Here is a 23,475-nt window from a genome sequence, read left to right as displayed (position 1 = left end):
GTCCAAACTTTGGACTGGTAGTGTAGTAGTATTATTATAACCCCATCTCACCAGCAAAGGGTTTCAAGATACAACAACAAAAAAGAATCTACTTAAATCCAACTTAGATGCACTATTTTTCTACCTTAACAGAGTTAGATATGATCAAGAATACTATAAGTTTATTTTACCAATTAATAAATAAACAGTTTGGCACAATGTGAGGAAATATGTACAGTAACTAAACTTTTTGTCTTAATTTCCTATTATTTTATGAGTTTTTCCCCCCAGGAAGGACGGTTTAAGAAGAAGATGTGAATCCAATTTTTTTATCTGTTTCTAGTCTGTTTGGTTGTTTTAGGTTTTCTTAGTTTTACTCGTAGCCAACATTGTTGATTATGTTGTGGCGAATCCACTTAGCCAAAAAAATGGATCAGACATCAGATGTAGAAACGATAGTCTTTATATAAGGCTTCAAAAAGGGGAATGTACAACAAATAAACTTCTCGACATCAAAGCAACATATAATGGCTTCCCGAAACTTTCTTTGCTAGCTAAAACCCAGAGTAACTTTCGTCTACCACGAAGGATTCTGGGAAACGCAGTTTTCTAATGAAAATACCTGTTAAATGCTCCCCTTTAGCAGAAAATTAAATCTGTAATTAACAGCTCTCACTAAACATGTGAATAACACTTAAATCACTTACAAAATAACCAAAATGTGTCATGTTTCGGCTGTGTCCAGGCAGGAAAAGGACGCAAACGCAAAACTCACCACACCGAAATTAAACTCAAAAAGCTGCTTTATTGCAGGATGGCATGGAAAACTAAACTGGGACATGGGTAAACTAAAACACAAGGAAACACAGCCATGAGGGAGACTACGACACTGACAAAGAGAAACACAGGGCTTAAATACACAGAGGGATAACGAGGGAATGAGACACAGAAGGAGAGCACAGCTGGGAGTAATCAGGCTGGACGAGACAAGGGAAGCAAAACCAGAAACACTCACATGAGACGTGGACCTTCAAAGTAAAACAGGAAACACACTGACTGAACTCAAAACATGTAAACTTAACACCAACTGAGACAGAACATAGGGAGCTGAAACATGGGACAGAAAGGCAAAGTAGACACAACATGAACATAACGACGCCCACAGGGAAAGAGCAAAACAGACCACCAAAGCACAGGACCTCTTTCAAAATAAAATAGGAAACAATGAAACACTGACATGGCTACATGGACTTGACAACATAAGAAACAGACATGAAACGTATGAAGGATAAGGGAGACTTAACACAAGGGTTGAAAACACAAGGGGAATAGAATAAGCAAATGAAAATAGAAATCTAATGAGCTTAAACAGAAACTATAAACATCAAAATGAACTAAAACTCAAAACGCTGGGTCATAAGACCCAGGATCGTGACAAAATGCTGTTATCAAACAATAAACTGCAATAAAGTTACAACAGATTATGAGCCTTCAGTTCTTGTTAGTTTAAGTTACTGATTGTGTTTATGGAGCTTATGTGCACTGTGGCACTTTTGTCTTACATGAACATTCAAGATTAGGGTTAAGGTTCATTTGTGTCCTTGTTTCAGTTTCATTGCTTTAACTTGTCAGTTAATTGTCTCTGTGTGGTACACTGTCTCGCTTTGTTCCATTGTCTAGACTTCCTTCAGCTGTGTCTCATTACCCTTTGGTTTCCACCCTCCCAGTTAACCTTACTGTGAATAAACAGTTCCACTCAGTCTTTCTCTTAGTGTCTCTGTTGCTTCTCTGTTCTTGTCTGCTCCTTTCCTGCTGTTTCTTTTCTTGTGGATCTTTACATGTCTGGACATCACATCAACCTAATAAAAGTTGTGTTTGCAGCTCAGTTAGTTTGCTTTTAGCATCTGTGTTCAGGTCTTCACTGATATGCTCCCACGAACTAATGACACCAGCTGTGCTTTAGGCACCAAAACTACCTGGTCTGGGTTAAATAGATCACTTTTAAAATGTTGATCACGTTAGAATAAAACTTAGTATCATGGAGTCAACTACTACAGCTCAGTTCAGATGGTGTATGATTTCCAAACTTCAGGCGGTGTTTAAGTGGCATACACCATAGGTTCTTAGACAGTAGACGGTTTTTGTAGCTTTGCCTCTGTCTACAAGTGGATCAGAATCACTACTGTTTATTTTAGCAAAGTCTGAAGTGTAGAGAGCTTTATACTTTGCGCAGTTTCAGCTATCTGCTGCAAAACTCGTCAGATGTTGCCTCACAGTCCGAATGGATATTATGCAAAACAAACCCAAGAGTTTCTCAAGGAAAATAAATTGGATATTCTTGACGAGTCAGCCAACTGATCAGAACTCAACAAAGAAGCTTTACAGTTACTGAAGAAAAAACTAAAGTAAATGGTTCAGGTTCTGAAATTATTTATTTTATTATTTATTTATTAAATTCACTGTGCTTGTGCACAGATACAAAATTTAAAAAACTGTTTTAATACCCAAATACAAATGGTCCTAACCGCTTTAAGTGACAGAAATGTAATCTATTTCTTTAGACTACATTACTGATATAATAAGGTTAATAAGCAGAAACCTCAAAACTGCTCAGCAGCTAATTGCTTTGAGAGATTCTGCTTAAAAAAGTATTTGCATTTGATTAGCTTCCTTATGGCTATAAGATCCTGTGTGTGAAGCAGCTGGATTTCTTTAATATTGCTCAGAGTTAGATGACCAGTATGATATTACTCTCAATGAGTGTAGGCTCAAGATGAAGGTAGAATAAAATGGTTCTCTAAGTATATCTTTTGAAAAAAGAAATCTGGGAAAAATTCTTCTTTTAAAAAAATGCTTTTGCTTCTAATGCCCTATTTTTCTTCTGGTATTATATTTGCATTTAAAGGTGTTTTTTTTCTGTCTTGTCTAGGCCAGACAAACACCAGGCTGAACAAGGTCAAGCAGGTGCTGGGATTGGGGAATGGAGGCCACAAGGCAGAAGCTTCTGTTTCTGCAGTGCCAATGTTTGCCTTCTGCCTGACTCCCTAGCAAGGTTTAACAACCTGTCAGACACCCACCGGAGAGCACGGGAGGTAGGGAAGAGGATCCGCAATGGTGCCAGCCGACCTCAGATTAAAATCTACATTGACTCACCTACCAACACTTCTATCAGGTATGACGAGATCAATCCAAACTTCCCTCTGCACTTATCTGCAGTAAATGCCTCTATGTTCATATTGTTTCTGTTATGTTTATCAGTGCGGCGTCCTTCAGCAGCCTTGCCACAGGTTTCCGCCGTACCTCATCGTTGGACCAACGTCCAGACCAAACACACACAACCAATGGCCCAGCCGACACCGAAACTGAACCTGCCACCGAGTGCCCGATTCACCCCTCAGGTGCCACTGACTGCCCCGTTCACCCCTCTGTGAATGACCAGGGCTCTGCTGAATGCCCTGTGCACCCTGATGGGGCAGACACTACAGCAGAATGCCCTCTCCACCAAGGGGGGGCTAAAAGCAGCTCAGACTGTCCCATTCACACCTCAGGGGAGGCTCCAGACTGCCCCGTGCATTCCACAGTAGCTCAGAGTGCTCCTGGTCATCATGACTGTCCCATGCATGGGGATGGGACCCAGCCAAAACCCGCAACAGACTGTCCGCTTCACACCTCAGGGGTTCAAATTAGCATCAGCGCTCCAGAGCCGGACCCCCAGGAAGAGGAGGCGGAGACAGGGAACCACCGGCCTGGAGAGCACGGAGGGGCAGACACGGGCAGCATGACTGCTTCTCGTGAGTCCCTTGCTCGCTACCATGGAAGTGATGGCGGGATAGGGATATCCTCCAACAATACTCTCTCTCATGTCCCACGCACATCAATATTCAAGCGCCCTGGTCGAAAACGCCGCCACGGAGATGAAACATTCGACCATGAGATCTCTGCCTTTTTCCCTGCCAACTTGGATTTCCTGGCTCTACAGGAGGTATTTGACCATGGATCGACTACTAGACTACGGCGCCAGCTGCATCGCTATTTTCCCTACGTCCTGAGCGATGTTGGGCGGTATGGCTGGAAAGGCTGCTGCTCCAGGTTCAAATTCCTGAACAGTGGGCTCATGCTGGCAAGCCGCTACCCAATCCTGGATGCACGATACGAGTGCTACCCCAATGGCAGAGGGGAAGATGCACTGGCGGCCAAGGGGGCGCTGTTTGCCAAGGTTTGACTTCATTATCTCTCTATTTTTCTGCTTTGTTGTTACTGTTATGAGGCACAGGTTTCTCTTTAGTCGGTCGGTGAAGTAGCAGACTTTCAGCTTCAGAGTCGTGACCACTGGTTTGGTTTCTGAGAGGACGGTTTACTCTTCAAGAGATCCTCTAATATTTCATGTATTTGACCTTTCTTGAAATGCTTTACACTTCCCTTTGAGGACATTTAGACTCCTTCCAGGAGGCAGAGAATTTGGTTTTAGGTGTTATTATCAGCAGCATTCAAGAGTTCTTTTAGTTGGCTAAATGCATCAGGATAAAAGCAGAACCCACCAGCTGACCATTTTGTTGTCACTATCTTACAAATTAGTCTTTGATTCTAATAAGGTGTTATTGGGAGTTCATCAGAACTGGCTTATCCACCATCAGTATAGCAAACACAAGCTCAATATTTAAAAAAAAGAGGATTGCTGAGCAGTGTTGGTCAAGTTACTTGAAAAAAGTAATCAGTAACTAATTACTGATTATTTCCCCTAAAAAGTAATCCTGTTACTTTACTAATTACTTATTTTCAAAAGTAATTTAAAAAGTAATTCAAAAGTTACTTTTTAAAAACACGATTTACAACCTGAATAGGTGATAAAGTGATAGATCTTTCAGCCCAATTCTACTTTTTCTGCATAATCCATCATACAAAATGTAATCAAATGTAAAAGTCTCTTTTTTTAAACTTGTTTTATTAGTTTTAATCTTTTAACTTTATGCATCAAGTAAAAATTTAATTATATGCAACATTCTCTGACTGGAAGAAATTAGTTTAACATTTAAACCTATTTTCTGCACATTCCAGCACATAAAATAAAATATTTTTTGTGTTTACACTCAGTCTTTCAAATAGATGCAAGTAAAACACAGCAGAAAATAAATAAAGTCAAAGACTAGCGGTCCTGTTGCTCTATTTTCACCTGTAAAGCAGGAGTGGGGTAGGCGAGGTTTACCCTGGTGCAGGTGTGCAGCGGTCAGTGGAAGAATCCGCGAGTTTCTCTGTGAATTTCCCGTTATGTCGTTGTGCACTCGGTGCTTGTTTAGGGGGTTTTTTCGCTGTAAAAAGAAGTTTTCTTCCCACGAACAACAGACACTAATGTTTTTGTCACTTTTTATGGAATCAAACTTAAAGTAAGGTCAGTACTTCCACACTTTAAACACTGCACGCTCATACTCTCTCTGCACTCGATATATTATCCATTGTTGATCTGCAGACAGCTGTTGTCAGGAACTTCGCACTCGCTTACGTCACTGTCATGAGACACTCTCGCGGAAAAAATCACGGTTTTAGTAACGCAGCGTTCCTACAGGAAAGTAATGGTAATCTAATTACCGTTTTTGCGATAGTAATCCCTTACTTTAAAAAAGTAATCAGATTACAGTAACGTGTTACAAGCAACGCGTTACTGCCCATCTCTGTTGCTGAGGATAAAATCATGTAACATGTTTATTCTTGGAGCAATTCGGCAAGCAAAATAGGCCAAAGTAAATCAACTCCAAGTCTCCATCAGGGTCTATTTTGCTTGCTAAACTCCTCCAAGAATAAACTTGATACATATTTTTATCCTGAACAGTGCCGCAGCAATCCTCTTTTTCTCTGATTGGGAGTCTTACAATCTCTCCACCTCTTTTCCTGGAATCATTTTCCCACCCACATAGCATTTCTTTTGCATCTGAACTGAAATTCACTTGCGGACCTAATATTTCTCGCAGCAAAGACGTGTCTCCGCTCTGACAACCGCTTGGCGCTACTTCAGCTGTAATCCTGTCATCACTGATGCTGCTCTGGGACTTTGGCATGGCAGTAATTGAATCTGCCCATTAAGTCCATTTAAACTAAATTAACTTATTATACATTTGTGAAAGAGAGTGTGAAAGAAGGCCAGAGAATCAGATCTAAAATGACCTGTCGGCTGTGTACATTAATTATAGATCTCAGTATTGTGGCATCGTAGCGATTGTATGGGGAACATTTTTTAAATGCTTCTGATATTCTTCCAGGTGTAACAAGCTTTGCTTAACCCATGTGTGATGTAACTCACACACGTTTTCTACAAATTTGCAACAATGCTGCACTGAGGTAGAAAACACAAATTAAAGCACTTGCTAAATGCATTTGCTGACACCCACACTCATTCACACATCACACATCTGTCACGGGGATGAGTGAATGCACCGCAGTAATTAGTGATCACTCACAGCCTTTCCTCATCGATCACTGTAGTGTCGACAAAAAGGCGTCACATGCTTTCGAGATTTTCTTTTTTGTTAATGTTTGTTGAAGAATTATCATAATGTTTGTTTTTCAGTGAAGATATGATAACGATAAGCATAATGGCTTTGGTAATTAACGAGAGAAAGCATTGTTTACAAATGTAATTAGATTTTTTTAAACACTGCCAAATCACATTTTTTATGTGTTGGTAATTTAATACAATTACCAATCACTGTAGGCTGCACTTGTATAATTGTATGAATTCTTTTGCAATTACTGAGTCTTTCCAGATTCTGATTTTGCATAGTTTTACATAGTTTTGCATAGTTTTACATAGGTTTTAAGGGGCGTTTAATATGAAATCAAAAACAGTTGAGTCAGTAGGAAATCGAGAACATGAAAAGCAAAAATGTATTGATTGCAAACAATTATAAAATGTAACAAACAGATATGGATAATATATGAACAACAATACACTCTACAATTTTATACTCCGTTAGGACTGCAGTTATTATGCTCATTTTCTGTTAACATGCATAATGTGTTTCCAATTAACCTGCATTTGAATGTATAAAATATAGAAATTAATTTTCCACTGTGAAAAATCTATATGTCAAAACACAAGGACAAGTTTTTGAGGATGACTTGTGATAAAAATAATAATAATAATAATAATAATAATCTCACATCAAAAAGAAATTTATTCCATTACGTTATTTTACCAGAAAGTTCCACTGAGATCAACTCCTGTGATGGCACACCTGTCAATCAAACTGCCACATCTCCAACTAAGGCTACATCCACACGTACCCGGGTATTTTTGAAAACGCAGATTTTTCTATGCGTCTGCACCTTTCGTCCACACGTAAACGGCGTTTTCGGTCACTGAAAACTGAGATTTCTAAAAACTCCGGCCAGGGTGAATATTTTCTAAAACTCCGTTTTTGCATTTACGTGTGGACGAGAAAACGCAGCGTCAGAGGTGTGCGCCTTTTTTGACGTCACACTGTGCGCCACGTTATTGTTTCGCTGAAATGAATTTCTACAATACTGTTACTGTTAATTGTTCTCTCTGCAGTGTTTAAATGCTTACATATACACACACAGTTACTGTCCCTCCACACATACGACTCGGTTCTGCTTCTATGCCCCAGCTTTGTTTACTCTTTCCCACTGAGGCTTCTAGACTTCTGATTGGCCAACATTTCTGCACGGTTAGGAATATAGCGCCACCTGCTGCTTTGGCATGTTCCTCGCAGCGTTTTTCTTCATTTCTGCCTTTACGTGTGGACGGGATTATTTTTTAAAACGGAAAATCTCCGTTTTAAAAAATACCCGTGTACGTGTGGACGTAGCCTCAGTTTAAAAAAAAAAATCACCCCACTCAGAGTTTTTATGAGGGGCGAAACTATGCAAGAGAGGCCAAACTTGTATCTTTCCCAGGCTGCAAACAAGCTTCCTGATGCTGTAAATCGGGACATGTTTGAAGGTCTTTTGGAGCCAGCCTCAGATGGGATTTTTGCCACTTCTGCAAAGATTAATTTTTCAGCTCTGTAGCTTCCCCTGTGGTTTAAACTCAGCAGAGCATTTAGGATTCAAAGTTCTTTCCCTCCATTACTATTCGAGGATGTATGTGTGAGAATGACTTCATCATCAGCATAAAGGCATAGTTTTGCTTTAATATCTTTACGCAAGTCATTTATAAAAAAGCTGGAAAAAAACCACACTGCTGCAAATGGAAGCCTGCAAAATGCCGTCATATCTGGCACAGCTGTTTATGATCAGAGTGAGTGCAGTTGATTGGTTTGCTCAGCTGCCTGTTGATGTGTCTGCTCGGTGGCTCGGGAAACAGGTCAGCACTGCGCTGAATGGGCTGCATTGCAGTGGGACATTGCCTTTGCTAATATTTGTTTCTGTAGTGCACTTTATTGCATTGCACATTATTTATGGGGAGTTGTTTCACCTCCCAACAGAGCGCCCATGATTCTGTCGACTCCTTTCATCTACTCCATAAGTGCAAAGTTGGAGAGTCCATTAGGCAGCAGCTAATAAGACATTACATGACTATGTGTTCTCTTAATGCATACATGCAAGAGCAGGAAGTCGTATGGGTTTATGACATGGTTACTAATGCGAGCACATGACGAGCGATCGGGTTGCTATAGTAGCTGCTGATGTCCTTCCTTTGTTTTGGCGTTATGAATTTTTCTTGCACTGTAGTCTTTTTTTATTCTGTATCATATCCAAACACACAGAATGTTGGGAGAGAAAAGGCAGTACAACAGTCAGGTGCATATGTGCCATTTTTTGTGTGCATGTTTGTGATGTTGTGTGTTGTGAGTATGTGAATTCATTAATCAGCCTCATACTGTAACTATCAGGAGTCTGGATCTGATCCAGTTCCCGGGTCTGCTTTATGTGGCCCGATGCTACCTGGATGTATTTGTTTATGTCCACCTATGCACTTACATCTGCAAGATCTAATAAAGACACATGCTGTCACAGCTTGCATACTGACAGTCGCATCCTGTTAGTCCTGCTGCCCGCTGACTGTCGCTGCAGCTTACAAGCTGCCTTCACATTCCTGTTTCACCACCTCAGTGCACAGGAGGTCACTCCAGGTCTCATGAGAAGCTGGCTGTTAGCCAGCTAGCAGGCGTTGTACTCGCGGCAAGCTGCTAACAAAAAACAAACAATAATAAACAACAATGTTCCCTTTAAGTAAATCCCATGGATTCACTTAAGGAACTGTGCCGTGTCTGAAGTACCAAAAAATAGACAATCTAAAAATATCTGCTGCACTAAAAGCAGCCCATCGATGGAGGGAAATTACCTTGGATTGTTTTTGTTTGTTTTTTTAATTATTATTGATTAGTTTTATGGATATTGTTGTGATACACCCCCTGCTTCACCCTCCAATAGCAAAATGCGACTTTTAAACAGCAATCGCAATTTGTAGTAACCTCTTTCTATATTGAATAAAAAAGAATAAAAGTAAAGACATTTGCTGAGTACCTGGTGAATTCATAATTGGCCCAAGACGCCAGGAAACATCCCTTACCTGAGAACCCTTTTTATTGTTTTATTTACCCAGTGAGTTCAGGCTTTAACTTTGGACAGTTGCGTCTATGAGAAATATTCTTGCTCATTTTTTGCTCGGGGTTTGGGAACATCCAAGTTTGTAAATGTGAGAACCTGAGAACGAAGCAACGTAGAAGTCTCAGATGAGTTTGAATCTTAGTTATCTTGATCTCAAGGTCAAAGGTCAAGTGTCTGAAAATGTTGTGAATGCTCTAACTTTCACGAGGTCACGTAGGATTTTTGAAATTCATGACCATAGATGCATGCAGTAGTTTTGCATCTAGAAAGCATATGTCCCCAGATGTATGAGTAATGGATGGAAACCATTTTCACTGAATTATAAAATAAACCAAAACATAGGCTATTTAAACTACTGCAACCAAAGAATGAAATGAAATGAAAAGCATGAAAAAATTATTAAAATATAACAAAAAATTTATTCTTCCTTACTTTTTTTTCCTGTTTGCAGTGAGAAAGAAACTTAATCAGTAAAAAACAGGACAAAAACAAACTGACCGTCACAGTTTCAGAGCTTCTGTTGGGAAACTTGTAACGTGCTGTGGAGATGACGTGCACGCTCCGTTTTGCGCAACTACTTATAAATCCCGGTAGCACTGCAACCACGTGAGCTAGCGCAAAAAATTTTTCTGCATATGAAACCGGAGAAGTTGTACTTACATCTTGTGCCATCAGCTTGTCCTAGGTCACAGTTTCCTTCCACACTTGCAGCAACAAAAACATAATATTCCAGAAACACGCTTTGCCGATCCAATCAGCTGTTCACAACACTTCCTAGTTGGAATAGACGTCAGCGTGAACTATCGCATGTCCGCCATGACCTGCCCGAAACCGGATGTGATGTCATTTTCGCGGAAATGTAGTTTTTTTTTACCATCAGGGCCTCATGAGCCTATACTGGTGTTTTTAAAAGTTATCTTTGACTTTATGACTTATACTTAGGACTCATATTGCACTGCTGGAAATAGTTTATTTTGATGCATATGCTGCTTTCTTGCAAATTTGCACTATAACATTTATTTTCGTTTTTCCTGCAGTGTATAAAAATTGGTGTATTTCAAAAATAAAAGACACTCAAAATAAATTTCCTGTGGTGGGAAACTATTTTGTGCAACTTTTTTGTATTTACAGTTTTGAGGGATAAGCCTCTTAAATTTCTCTAACTAGAAATATATGTTAAAAAAGCAAAAACGATTTTCAATTTTTTTGTAGTTTATTGCACTTTTTTGCAATTTATGTAATTACTATGCACTTAATGCAGACATATTATTAAAATTTAGGCTATAATGGTTGTATTGATGTATAGCAACTTGAAATGCTCCCAAAAATGGCTCCACAGCATGTAAATATATAATATAAGCTCTGGCGGACTTGGTTCTATGGTAGGTCTTAAAGGGTTAAGATAAAGAATATGCTGCCAGTTAAAACCTCTCCTATCATCAGCTATATCAGAATACATACTAATTAGGACTTGTTATTACGATCAGTGTGGGTAACCAAATCACATTTTGCTGTTTCCCGTCCTCGCAGCCTGTCTGTCTCTCAGGCTGCTGCAGGCTTTGATGTGCCTGCTGTTTAATCCTCGCGCTTCTCCTTCCTCCAGACATCTTGGCAGCTTTCCAAAGCAGAATCTTGTTGGCAACCTTCGCTTCCCCTCCACGAACCTTTGGCCATTCTCATTCATTACTACTCAACACTGCAGCTCATTTCGCCGCCGGCTGGGACGCATCTCATTAGGCGCACATCATTTGATCTACCTGATGTTCACACTGCGTTTCTCCAAACACATTATCGTGTTTCTTTCACATCCAACAAAAAGCAGGATGCTAAATCTGAAGTCTTTCTTAAACAAAGGATTCTTAGCATCTCTGCTTTTTGCATTTTGTGAGGCTTGATACTAAACTCTTGTTATTCTTGGGCTTCTACACTTTATTTTCCTCACATTTTCTGTCAGTCACAACATTGTGGGCAGTACAGTAACACCGTCTACTATAAATATCCAGTAGCGATGTGTCGGTCGCGAACGAAATGGCTCTTAGAGCTGGATCTTTGACGTGAACGACGCGAGCCGGCTCTTTATTGGGAGCCATGGGTTTTTTTCCTTCTCTCTCTTTCTCTCGCACTTTTTTCTGCTTCACTCCGCACGTGAGCCTTGTGCTTTGCGCTGGGAAGAGGGGGGAGGGGCGGTAGTTACACTCAGTAGCACAGGAACAGAGCGGAGAGAGAGAGAAAGAGAGCCAGGGATCCACAACTATTTTCAATTGCAGATGATAAAGGATTCAGAAGGTTTATTCATGCAGGTCCATATGACAGAGAATATGCATCTTCTTTTTGTTTTCATATTTTAATTTATATTTAACCCTGGAGAACCAATGGGGTCAGAGCCGACCCTATAGAGATTGACAGACCACGTGACTTTCGCGCATTGCATGCCGGTAACTCGTGGCAAAACAATCCAAGTACCGCATCAAATGCAAGCATTTGCAGCACGGTTCCAATACCTTCTTGCTTTTTCTTTGCCCCCCAAAAAAGTTATGTACAAAACGAAGGAGAACAATGCCGGTCCGTACAAAGACAGACTTGATGAAAAGGCAAAGAAAAGACACGAGGAAAAAATCAAAGGAGTGAAAGGGTTATACCCTTACACAGAGTGGACAAAATATGTTAGCGTGCTGCCCAACTTTCACCACGCTCATATTTATAATCATACGGTTCTTGGAGTGAGTGCATACACTCATGAAGTTTAGTAACTTCAGGTCACTGAAACAAGCCCAGGAACAGTTTGCCGACGGATGGGTACAGGACCATGAAATGCACCGTGTAGAACGAAAGACCATCGTACGTATCATAAGTTTACCAGTCTCACAAATCGTCTTCATAAATACACATTCGTTAACCGTTTATTAATAAGACCGTTGAGCTCAACGGTAATTAATTAGTAGTGGAAATAATTTCTGGTTCGCATTACAGAAATGTAGCAGTGACAATAATATTGTATGCTGTAATCGTACTGGGCAATTAGTGATAGCATAGCGCCACAATTTCTGTTCAGCACCAGACTTGCTTGTAACCTATATCACCAATTATGTTATGAAAAATGACGTATTAACTACAACAAAACACTGACCTTTGTGGAAATGCTTGGAGCAGACTAACCTGTGAGCTGGAGTGTTCTGGGACGTTATATTTGGTCTTTGAATGGCTGCAATCCAGGCCATCTGTCGCCTCTTTTTACTTCAGAAACATGGCTCGAATAATTTCTCTTCAACGACGTAATCCGATAAAAAAACGATCTCTTTACCCGTCGGCTTCCCGTGGCTGTCATGCGACCGGCTATTGCAGTTAATAATACAACAGCTTCTTGACAGTTTTTTGTGTTTCTTTTTATCGCTGTGTAACTGATTTCAATTGAAAGCCTGCGTGCGCTAGTACCTCTTGCCACGAGTTCCCAGAATTCTTTGCGGTTTTACCCTTGAATGACGTCACATTTTCAATCTCTATTGGTTTTCTAGGGAAACCATGGGGTCAAATTTGACCCCATGGGTTCTCCAGGGTTAATTGTATTGTGGTTTGCAGTGTTTTGTGTTGCTTCACTTTAAATTTGTTTAAAAGGAAAAAGCTGAAAATTTAAATAGTTAAAAGTTGAAATGTGAATAGTGAATAGTGAATAAATAAAAGTATATTTACGGTGGCTCCTAGAGACAAAGCACGTAAAAACTCCAAAACACGTACAAAACACAACAGAAGTGCTCCAGGATGCTAGGGCGCAGTGTTGAGCTTTTGTTACCTAGAGGCTACACAAGCCAGGAAGTACCAACGACCGGATTTGGTGTGTGGTAGCAACAGGTAAATGAATTTTTTTTTTTTTTAATTATTTGAATATATATGAGTGATTGTGTATAAATACACAAACAATACACACATGCTTTCAATTGTGTAATTTAAGTGATCTGGGTAGCTCTGTTTTGGAAGTTCAGTTCATGCTAGAAATGTGTTTTGGAGTTTGTACCTGCTTTGTCTCTAGGGGCCACCACATATATTTATATATATAAACATATATAAATAAAACCACTTTTTTTACATTAGTAATTCCTTTTGTGCTTAATTTTATATTATTGTTAATAATAAATTAATTAAAGCAACAAAACAAACTGAAGAGCCGGTTCTCTAAAAAGAGCCGGAAATCCCATCACTAATATCCACAGCTTGGGTTTCCTAATTTTTCATTTATAGGTGTTGTATTTCCTAGAGCTACTTTGCTTGTAGCCGGGCTGTCTTTATTTTTCATCATGTCACTGGCTGCAAGATAAGCACGTCAGTTTTTCTGTCTTCTATATGTCTGAACATGTGAAACCTTCCAGTCAGCTCATCCTTGCCAAGTCAAGTGGTTTTATTGTTATTCTACCATGTGCAGTCGTACAGTACACAGTGAAATGAGACAATCTTCCTCCAAGACCATGGTGCTACACATAACAGACTATCAACGAAAGTGTAATGTGCAAAAACTGCAACAAAACAAAGACAACGCAACACCAGACAGAACAGAACGATACAGACACAAGACAGTGCAATACAAAGACTATATAAATAACACACAATATAAGACATTCAGCTGCTAAATACTGTGTTTACTTTAACCTCCTAGGACCTATGTGGACTTCACATTTTGGGTTGCCTAGACCAAAATACTAAATTTTACTCTACAAATGCCTGATATCCACTTAAGGGAATGTTACTCTGGCACTGTCCTACCAGATTTAAAACGAATGTCCTCATATGTGGATCTAATTTTTCTCAGAAACAAAAGTACAGTATCAAATCAAATCAAGTAAAAATAAAAAAAAAAATCTTAATCTTAATTGTAATTCTTTGTTTTTACATTCATCAGGTCCCAATCAGCTCAAATAGCAAAGAGAAATTAAAAATGCATGAAAGAGTTCGGAGGTTAAAGTCCTTTTGATCGTTTCAAACATTGACTTTTAAGCAAACTGATATAGTTTTTGTTCTGCATGCAAGTTGTTACAGGTTAAATAATATGTTTTAAATATTTTTAATGGTTTTATTTTTAGTAAAGCTAATAAATAAGAAATTATTGCAAATAATTGGTTTGCAGAAGTTTTCTCATACTATGTTTGTGAAAATACTTTAAAAACACCAACTCTTTGCATAAAAATTTTAAAAGCAGTTTTTAATAAATTAAACAGTTTATTCAAATTATTTTAGAATCAAAAGTGGAATTAATGTAATTTCTCAGCGTCAGTAAGCTTAATTCAATAATATATTTACAAAGCACGCCATCACACTTCAGACTAATTACTAAATCTAAATTCTTTTAACTTAGATTTTAAGGTAACAGGCATACCTACGTTTAAACAGTGTTGGGGAGTAAGGAATACATGTACCGCCGTTACGTATTTAAAATACAAAATATGAGTAACTGTATTCCGTTACAGTTACCGTTTAAAAAGGTGGTATTTAGAATACAGTTACTTTGTTGAAATAAATGGATTACACGGCGGTACTTCCCTGTTTCATATTGTCGCGGGTCAGGACTGTTTGGGTTTTGTTTGACAGCTACGTTCTGTTGTTCCAGGCGGCAGCGTTACGGTTGCCATGGTTACAGGGTGACGCTCTCTCGAGGCCTTTTTGTTGTTGTTGTGCTAAGCTAATAGGCAGAATGCTACAGGTATAGCTCTAAAGAATGTAGCATCATAGGCAGTGTAGTCCGTGCTGCAGGGAGAATGGACTGCCATACACGTTATGTGTCTGTGAGCGAGGGAGGGAGAAAAAGGAAAAGTACGAGCTGTCATCGAGCAGAAACGGGAGCTGGAAGCATGTAAATATAATAATAACCACTGCAGCCAAGAAGAGAGCCTGACGAGCCCAGTTGTAAGTAAGCTATTAAGACTCGACTGTACACCGTGTTCGTGTTTTCCTCCAAAAACAATAAGTTCTGTTGGAGCAGCCGTTCAACGCCTCTCTCTGTCTCTCGCTAGCAAAGTTGACCCAGACAACAAAGTAAAGCTAGTTTTCGGCTACGAGCCCGACACAGAACCCACCGTATTAGCTAGAGGTCCCTTTACTACGGTTCGGAGCCGCGGACCTTCAGTAACAGTAATAAATCACAGCAATAGTACATTCATGTAGTTGTAAACAGCATGATAATATATTAAGTAATCCAAAGTATTCAGAATACATTACTCTCATTGAGTAACGTAACGGAATACGTTACAGAATACATTTTGGGGCATGCATTCTGTAATCTGTAATGGAATACATTTTAAAAGTAACCTTCCCAACACTGCGTTTAAACGTGTAGAGATGTTAAAGGTAGGCGACATTACCACTAACGCCTACCATAGCCGAGCATTTTCATAACATTCATAGATGTGGAGGAGGTGGAAATTTTTAATTAGTTAACATTATTCATGATTTTGCATAATTAGTTTTGGCATTTTAGTCTGGCAATCAGGTTGGTCTCATTTTTCTGCCAACATATTACAGTGACTGGTTCATATTATCATTTCAATTCCATTGACTTTGGGTGAAACTGTCAAGCCCGTGATTTATGAGGGTTTTTTTGCACCGTACAAAATGAGGCCATTATATCAGTAATCTATCCCCAGGCTTCATCTGCTATTGTTTCCAGACGCGTTTATTTCAATTACATCGATTATTAATTATCAATTATTTCTTGTATAAATTTAGACTCAGACAAATGTACCTCGAAGAACACACTTATTCTCGTTATTTCCCAATGGATACTTACCTGGAAAACCGCGGCAGGTCAGCAACATAAATCTGAATTATCCCTTGTGGAGAAGTGACGCACTCGGAAGAGAAAGGCAGGGAGAGAGGAAGAGATAGAATATTAATTAAAAATGTTTCCCTAAAGAGAGAGCCAGGGCTGGCTCCATAATTAAAGCTTTTCAGTCTCAACATTTATCCCCTCTTACAATTATTTCAAGCTGCTAAGTGCATGGTTGAAAAGTCATGTGTCTGCGTGTGTGTTTGTGAGTGCGTGTGTGTGTTTGTGAGCGTGCAGATACGCAGTCTGAATGCATTACTACGGATTAGGCTTTAAAATAGGAACCTGCTCAAATCTGGATTGAATAGAATGAAGATCAATGGGAGAATTCCTCAAATCCATCCCTGATCTGTAATGACCAAAAGGAAACCTCGTCACTATGAAGGTCAACCAATTCACTGACATAAACTGATTTCCTATCCAGGTCAAAGGGATTTCATCCCATCTCTACATGCCAAACAGAAGGTGACAGAGGTCTCAGCTCATCTCATCTTTGCCAGACATTTGTATTATTCGTATTTCAATCAATGCGCCTTTGTTAATTGACCGAGATTCACAAAATATAGCTTGTATTTATTCTATTCATGCATTTCTTTAACGGTGGGCTTGTAATCGCTAGACTTGTCCAATAGTTAGCAGATTAGTTTGATTACACAGCCTTAGACTTGAGCCAATTTGACAAACTTGCTGAGGATTTTTGGGATTAACATAATTGATGGGAGATCATTTAAATGCAGTGCTCGGCTGCAAGTGTTCCACTTTTAAGACCCGTGATTTCAGTTTCCAAGAATCTGAATGTAGATTTCTCCATGAGAACAAGGATGGATGAACTCAGAGCCCAAAATGGACTCGCTCAGTGTTTTTAAACTTGACCTGAATGTAGTTCTAGTTGTAATCTAGTTCAGCGGTCCCCAACCTTTTTTGCGCCACGGACCGGTTTATGCCCGACAATATTTTCACGGACCGGCCTTTAAGGTGTCGCGGATAAATACAACAAAATAAAACTAGTACCGGTACCGAAAAAAAGAAAATTTATTCATAACACACGTGAAAAGACCCAGGAAAACCGAGTTAACGATCAAAACGATAACAAAATAAAACCGATAAAACCCCTGAAAACTATACATTTCACACCTGAGCCTCAACTCTCGCGGCCCGGTACCAAACGACTCATGGACCGGTACCGGTCCGAGGCCCGGGGATTGGGGACCGCTGTTCTAGTTTGTAAGAACTGAAGTCGGTATATCTTGATTTATACAGGTGCTAATGTCTTAGCACCTCGAAGCTTGGTGGTAATCTTAGCTCAGCTGGGGCCTTTCTACATGCAGTCTCCATGTTCTTCCTGTGACTGCGAGAGGTTTTTGGGTACTCCAGCTTACTTCCACAATCTAAAAGTTGATGTTTGATTAATCAGTGATAAATAAATATGAATAGGTATGAATATGAGACACACAAAGTGCACGTAATGAAGGGTTTTGTGTTTTGTATAAATGGCAGTCCAGTCTACAGGAACTATGACAATTAACTGGAACCTGCCCAGATTCAATAAAACCTTGTGCTTAGCAGCACAGTACTGAATGAAGTCACCTGACGTCAGACAAGATGTTGTGTGATAGAAATTTGTTTGTAACTTGACCTAAACTCTCTTAACGTCTGGTTTGACTCTTATTTGTCATAGCTGAATTGAAAGTTGGCTTGAACTTGACTTAAATGTTTGAGACTTGACTTTAATTGTCTCAAGACATCACTTTACCTGTGGGTGTTTTATTTATTAGCCATTTAATAAATAACACACCCAAGTTTCTTGATTAGCAGTTTCAATCAAGAATTTGTTTTTATCCAGATAGCTGTCATTACCCAACTTCTCTCTGTCTGAACTCCTCAACATCATATCTCAATTCAAGACGTGATTGCTGAATTAGCTTAAGCTGATATTGACAAACTCACAGCTTGACTCTCAATTGATTTGTGACTCTTCTCCTTTGAGATATGAGTAAGACGTGCCTTGACTTACTTAACACCGGATGACTTTAGTCTTCACCTAGTTTTATCTCAGCTGCCTAAAACCTTTTTTTGCTTGATTCAGAAGTGGGTACATGTGAAAACACACAAGAGACAGTGGGGGAGTTTAACTGGACCTTCAAGCATGAAGCATGATGTTCTTAATCATATGCACATTTAACTACAAAGGAATATACTGACTGTAAATTCACAGATACCAGCTAAAGACCTGTAAGTTTAAAAAAAAAAGTATCGTGTTATAAAAGTTGTTATATGTTATTAGACTTTCTTTTTTATAATTCTTCTATAGCTATAAAATACCTCAGATCAAAGGGTCTGTTGTGTCTAACGGTCAACTTGTCACTTGTTACTATCATGCATGAGTAGGGCTGCCACGATTAGTCGACTAGTCACGATTACGTCGACTATCAGAATTGTCGACGACTAATTTAATAGTCGACGCGTCGTTTGAAGCTTTGTAAGATCCCAAAAGACGCAGGAATTAGTAGTAGGATTTAAGAGTGTAATACCGGACTGAAACAGAAGATGGCAGCACTGCATGTACAAGGATGCCAGCTGCCGTTAAACCCCGAAGAAGAAGAAGCTCTGTCCCAGAATTCATAGCGCAGCCCAGCTCAGTTTACAACAATGGCGGCAGCTAGTTAGTTTTAATATTACTCTTATTATTCTTTCTGGGTCACAAAATAAACGTTTAACATATTTTCAGGCGAGAATGTAGCTGTGTAAACCTCAAATATCTGCTCAGTTTATCAAGACACCACATATTTTCAAAAGCGCTCCGACGTTTTTGGAGACGTCTGTTACCCACTAGCTCGATAGCTAGTCGGGGGCAAGGCTAACTAGAGCCGTGAGAACACCGGACTACCGGCAAATCGTTTTCAAACCCACCGCTGTCTTTCGCTACTCAGGTTAAACATGATATATAAGTCACTTGATAACTTAAAAATGTTATTGTTTGGCGTTTTTCAGTATTTTATTTGTTCCTGAGTAAATCAGTTTGGCTGAGAGAAGTTATAGTTTTTACACAGCTGAATAAACGTCAAGCAGACAGCTGATTATCAGAAGTGTGAGATGCTCGAGAATATACTCCGGTGTCCTGTTATATTTTAGATAGCAAGGAGTTTATTAAACTTCACCGAAACAATCTGCAAATTTCATTAAAATTTAATAAACTATCATCTTGTCTTTATTTTTAGTTAGCACATACCTTAAACACTTAAAGCTGTAAGCTAATGATAGTTATATAAGAGCAGATGCTGCTGGTGCAATAAGCTGTATGTTTTACATCCAATAGATGCATGATCTGATTAGTCGACTAATCGCAAAAATAATCGGTGACTAGTCGACAATCAAAATAATCGTTTGTGGCAGCCCTATGCATGAGTAAAGGCAACACTGCACTGTAGGCATTATTGCATTGTGGAAAGGTTGTACACCCAGCAAAGATCAAATAGAACACATATTTTTGTTATATTGTTTGATTTCAAGGTTTTTGTATGACTGATTGGTTTTAATATGTTGCACAAATCGAAACAGTAACAAAACACAGTATTTCCTAAAAAGAGCATCAAGCATCCAGACTTGTAATTAAAAGACCCTGATATGAAACAATGTGCATGTTTTGGTTCATCTGATAAGGCAAATGGAAGAAGACCACAGCTTTCTGCTTTCCGCTGTTGTCTTTGAGTGAAGCGATCAAACTCATGCGAGTAATGCAAGATGAAATGTGGGCTCCTCATCTGATTTTAAAGTTAGGACAATTAGATACAGCAGCCTCAGAGCCTTCATAATGAGATGAGCCTGCTTCGGTTGGCTCCCAGTGTGAAATCGTCTCTTGCAGCTCGTTTCAATTTCCGCTCTGTTTCGTCTCAATGCTCTGTAATGAGGGGAAGTCCTGGGAAGTTTTAGCATCTCATATCCTGCATGTTCTGACTCATTTGTTTTTTTAATTTTAAAAGAAATGCAGTTAATTTCATTACATGTTATTTTTATTCACACAGAGCACACTTGCTTCCACTCAAGGTTTTCCTGCATCTCTGCAGAGACTCCAGTTTGTGCATCATCTGAGGTCTGTGGAAACATGTAAAAAGTCCACTCTTTCTTATATGCACGAGTGTGCACACATACACTAGACTCCCCTAAGGTCTCCTGTCAGTTTCAGGGTGTGCACACACCTATTCAAGCATACATAAGCCCCTGAAATATTAATACACGATGTGGCACTGAGATAGAGCAGAGTGGAAGACAGAAGGAGACACAAATAAAAGAAAGGAGGACAGAGTGAGGCAGGTGACACAAAAGAAAGAATGAGCTGTCTGGATTAAAAGTTTATCGATCCCGGTGGTAAAATTCATTCGAGCAACAAAAATGTAATAGTAGCAAAAATAATTCGTCTCACTTAAATGTTAATACGGTGGATTAAGCTGATTAGATTGCAGTTATTAACATTTATTTGTTTATTGTAGCAGGTACCTTTGGGTCTGTGGTAAAACGTGGATGTATGCTACAGCAGAACAAGATCATTTCTTTTTTATTTGCATGGAAAATCACAGGTCATTTTTTCACTAAATGTGAAATAACTGCTAAAAATATATTGTTGTTCAGTTGCTAATGAAGTTCTCATTTGTGAACAACCCTGCTATGGCAAAAAAAGAAAGTGCAAATATAGTAAGTTCTGCTTTTATGTGCTTTTTAAGAAGTTATTGGCTCCATTAACCATTTAAAACCGATCGGAGCGGGCACGTTCTGTTTTGCGTAACTATTTTTAAATCCCGGTAGATCTGCAACCATGTGAGCTAGTGCAAAATTTTTTTTTGCATATGAAACCGGAGGAGTTGTACTTACATCTTATGCCATCAGCTTGTCCTCGGTCACAGTTTCCTTCCACATATAGCTTTGCAAAAACTGCATAAAAAGCGCTTGCAGCAACAAAAACATAATATTCCAGAAACACGCTTTGCCGATCCGATCAGCTGTTCATAACACTTCCTACTTTGGAATAGACGTCAGCGCGAACTTTCGCATGTCCGCCATGACCTGCCCGAAACTGGAAGTGACGTCATTTTCGCGGAAATGTCGTTTTTTACCATCAGGGCCTCATGAGCCTATACTGATGTTTTTAAAAGTTATGTTTGACTTTATGACTTTCTGTGTTGTTTCTGGGATGCTTAGGACTCATATTGCACTGCTGGAAATAGTTTATTTTGATGCATATGCTGCTTTTTTGCAAATTTGCACTATAATATTTATTTTCGTTTTTCCTGCAGTATATAAAAATTGGTGTATCTCAAAAATAAAACTATGAAGACACTCAAAATAAATTTCCTGTGGTGGGAAACTATTTTGTGCAACTTTTTTGTATTTACAGTTTTGAGGGATAAGCCTCTTAAATTTCTCTAACTAGAAATATATGTTAAAAAAGCAAAAACGATTTTCAATTTTTTTGTAGTTTATTGCACTTTTTTGCAAGTTATGTAATTACTATGCACTTAATGCAGACATATTATTAAAATCTGGGCTATAATGGTTGTATTGATGTATATCAACTTGAAATGCTCCCAAAAATGGCTCCACAGCATGTAAAAATATAATATAAGCTCTGGCGGACTTGGTTCTATGGTAGGTCTTAAAGGGTTAAAAGAACTTGAGGTATGTGTGCAGATTAGAAACATGATTAATGAACCTTAGAAGTAGCTTGCCTCACCAGTGTGTGAATGTGCGTGTGAAGGGGTGGATGACTGGATGTGTAAAGCGCTTTGGGGTCCTTAGGGACTAGTAAAGCGCTATACAAATACAGGCCATTTACCATTTAGAAGTGGTCATTTGCGGATTTTTGCCTTTCGTTTATAGAACCACTATATACATGCAGTTGCTGCAGTGGTTGTTATAATATAATATTAAAATAAATTGACTGCTTTTTGGAGATATTCTGCATTAAAAACTGAGTTTAAAATGTCAAAGCTGGCAGGATTATATAGCATATTAACATATTTAAGCTACTGTCAGAGTTGAACATTACAGATGTGCTGTGGTCATTACGTCTGCTCCAATTTCATCTTTTGGAGAATTTACGTACAGAACAAGTTGATGCTCTGTAGCTCTGTTGTGTGATTTTTGGAGCTATAATTCAGCTTCATAGCAGACTTATATGGGGGTGTGCTTTGGGTTCAGTTTATTTACACCTCCTGTTTATAGACTGTCCTCCTGCTTAGAAGCATCTAAAAAAGCTTTCAGCAGAAGGATACTTTGAGGTCGCTGGTGACTTGGTGATTGCTAAAACGTTTTTCTTAGAATCCTTTTCTCATTTTCTAAATTTAAAGGTAATTTATTTTGGAAGATTGAGAAATGTTCCATTAATGAAACTGCCCAGTTTTTACAAATTAACAAGATCCCAAATGAGCTTCTACTGACATGAAAGCTTGATTTCATGGGCAATAACAAGACCTCCCCTCACATACACACACTTACTTTTAAGGCAGTTTTGAGAGCAATAATGTGGTATTAAGATATCAGAAATCAGATATTAAATCTTTTTTCTATTTAAATGTTTTTTTTTTTTTATTATTTCTGACAGATGTGAGGATAGGTAAAACCTGCAAAGCAAGTAATTGTGTTAATTAATAAAAAGGATATTTTTTTAATCATGTAATTGCATTAGTAACACGTTAGCAACAACAGAACTGTTATTTTTATAGCAACCTGTTAGGGCACACTGAGTAAAATGTCAGTGGCAAATGTGTATTACAAGCCCGGATGTGGTCTATCCCGTCCATCCCATTAATCAGTAGCTTGTAGAAGCACTTTTAACAGTAATAACTTGAAGTAATGGCTTCCTGTATGACTCTATCAGTCTCTCACATTGTTGTGGAGGAATTTGGACCCACTCTCCTTTGCAGCATTTCTTCACTCCATTGAGGTTTGTGTGCATGGGTTCATGCACAGCTCTCTTAAGGTCCTACCACAGTATTTAATACTCAGTCATCAGACTGCGATCTTGGCTTTGAGCGGGCCTTTGCAACACTTTGATTCTTTTCTTTTTCACACAATGTGTAGTAGATATGCTGATGTGACCCAGTTGGTTTCATCAGACGCAACTTTGAAAA

General features: G+C 39.0%; 1 protein-coding gene across 2 annotated transcripts in view; it reads left to right on the top strand.

The window, feature by feature from the left end:
- The window catches only part of smpd3 (sphingomyelin phosphodiesterase 3), a 108,999-nt gene that overhangs the window by 46,297 nt on the left and 39,227 nt on the right, over positions 1 to 23,475 (top strand). For both annotated transcript variants that reach the window (XM_006805363.2, XM_087844142.1), the window contains 2 exons: positions 2,909 to 3,151; positions 3,238 to 4,195. In XM_006805363.2, the coding sequence (XP_006805426.1) occupies positions 2,909 to 3,151; positions 3,238 to 4,195 (1,201 nt within the window). The remainder of the gene's footprint in view (positions 1 to 2,908; positions 3,152 to 3,237; positions 4,196 to 23,475) is intronic.

This window comes from Neolamprologus brichardi, chromosome 7 (genome assembly GCF_056152115.1).
Source record: "Neolamprologus brichardi isolate AB-2024 chromosome 7, ASM5615211v1, whole genome shotgun sequence".
Classification (NCBI taxonomy): Eukaryota; Metazoa; Chordata; class Actinopteri; order Cichliformes; family Cichlidae; genus Neolamprologus; species Neolamprologus brichardi.
Note: the sequence above shows the minus strand (reverse complement) of the source record. Positions and strands in the feature narration are given on the sequence as shown.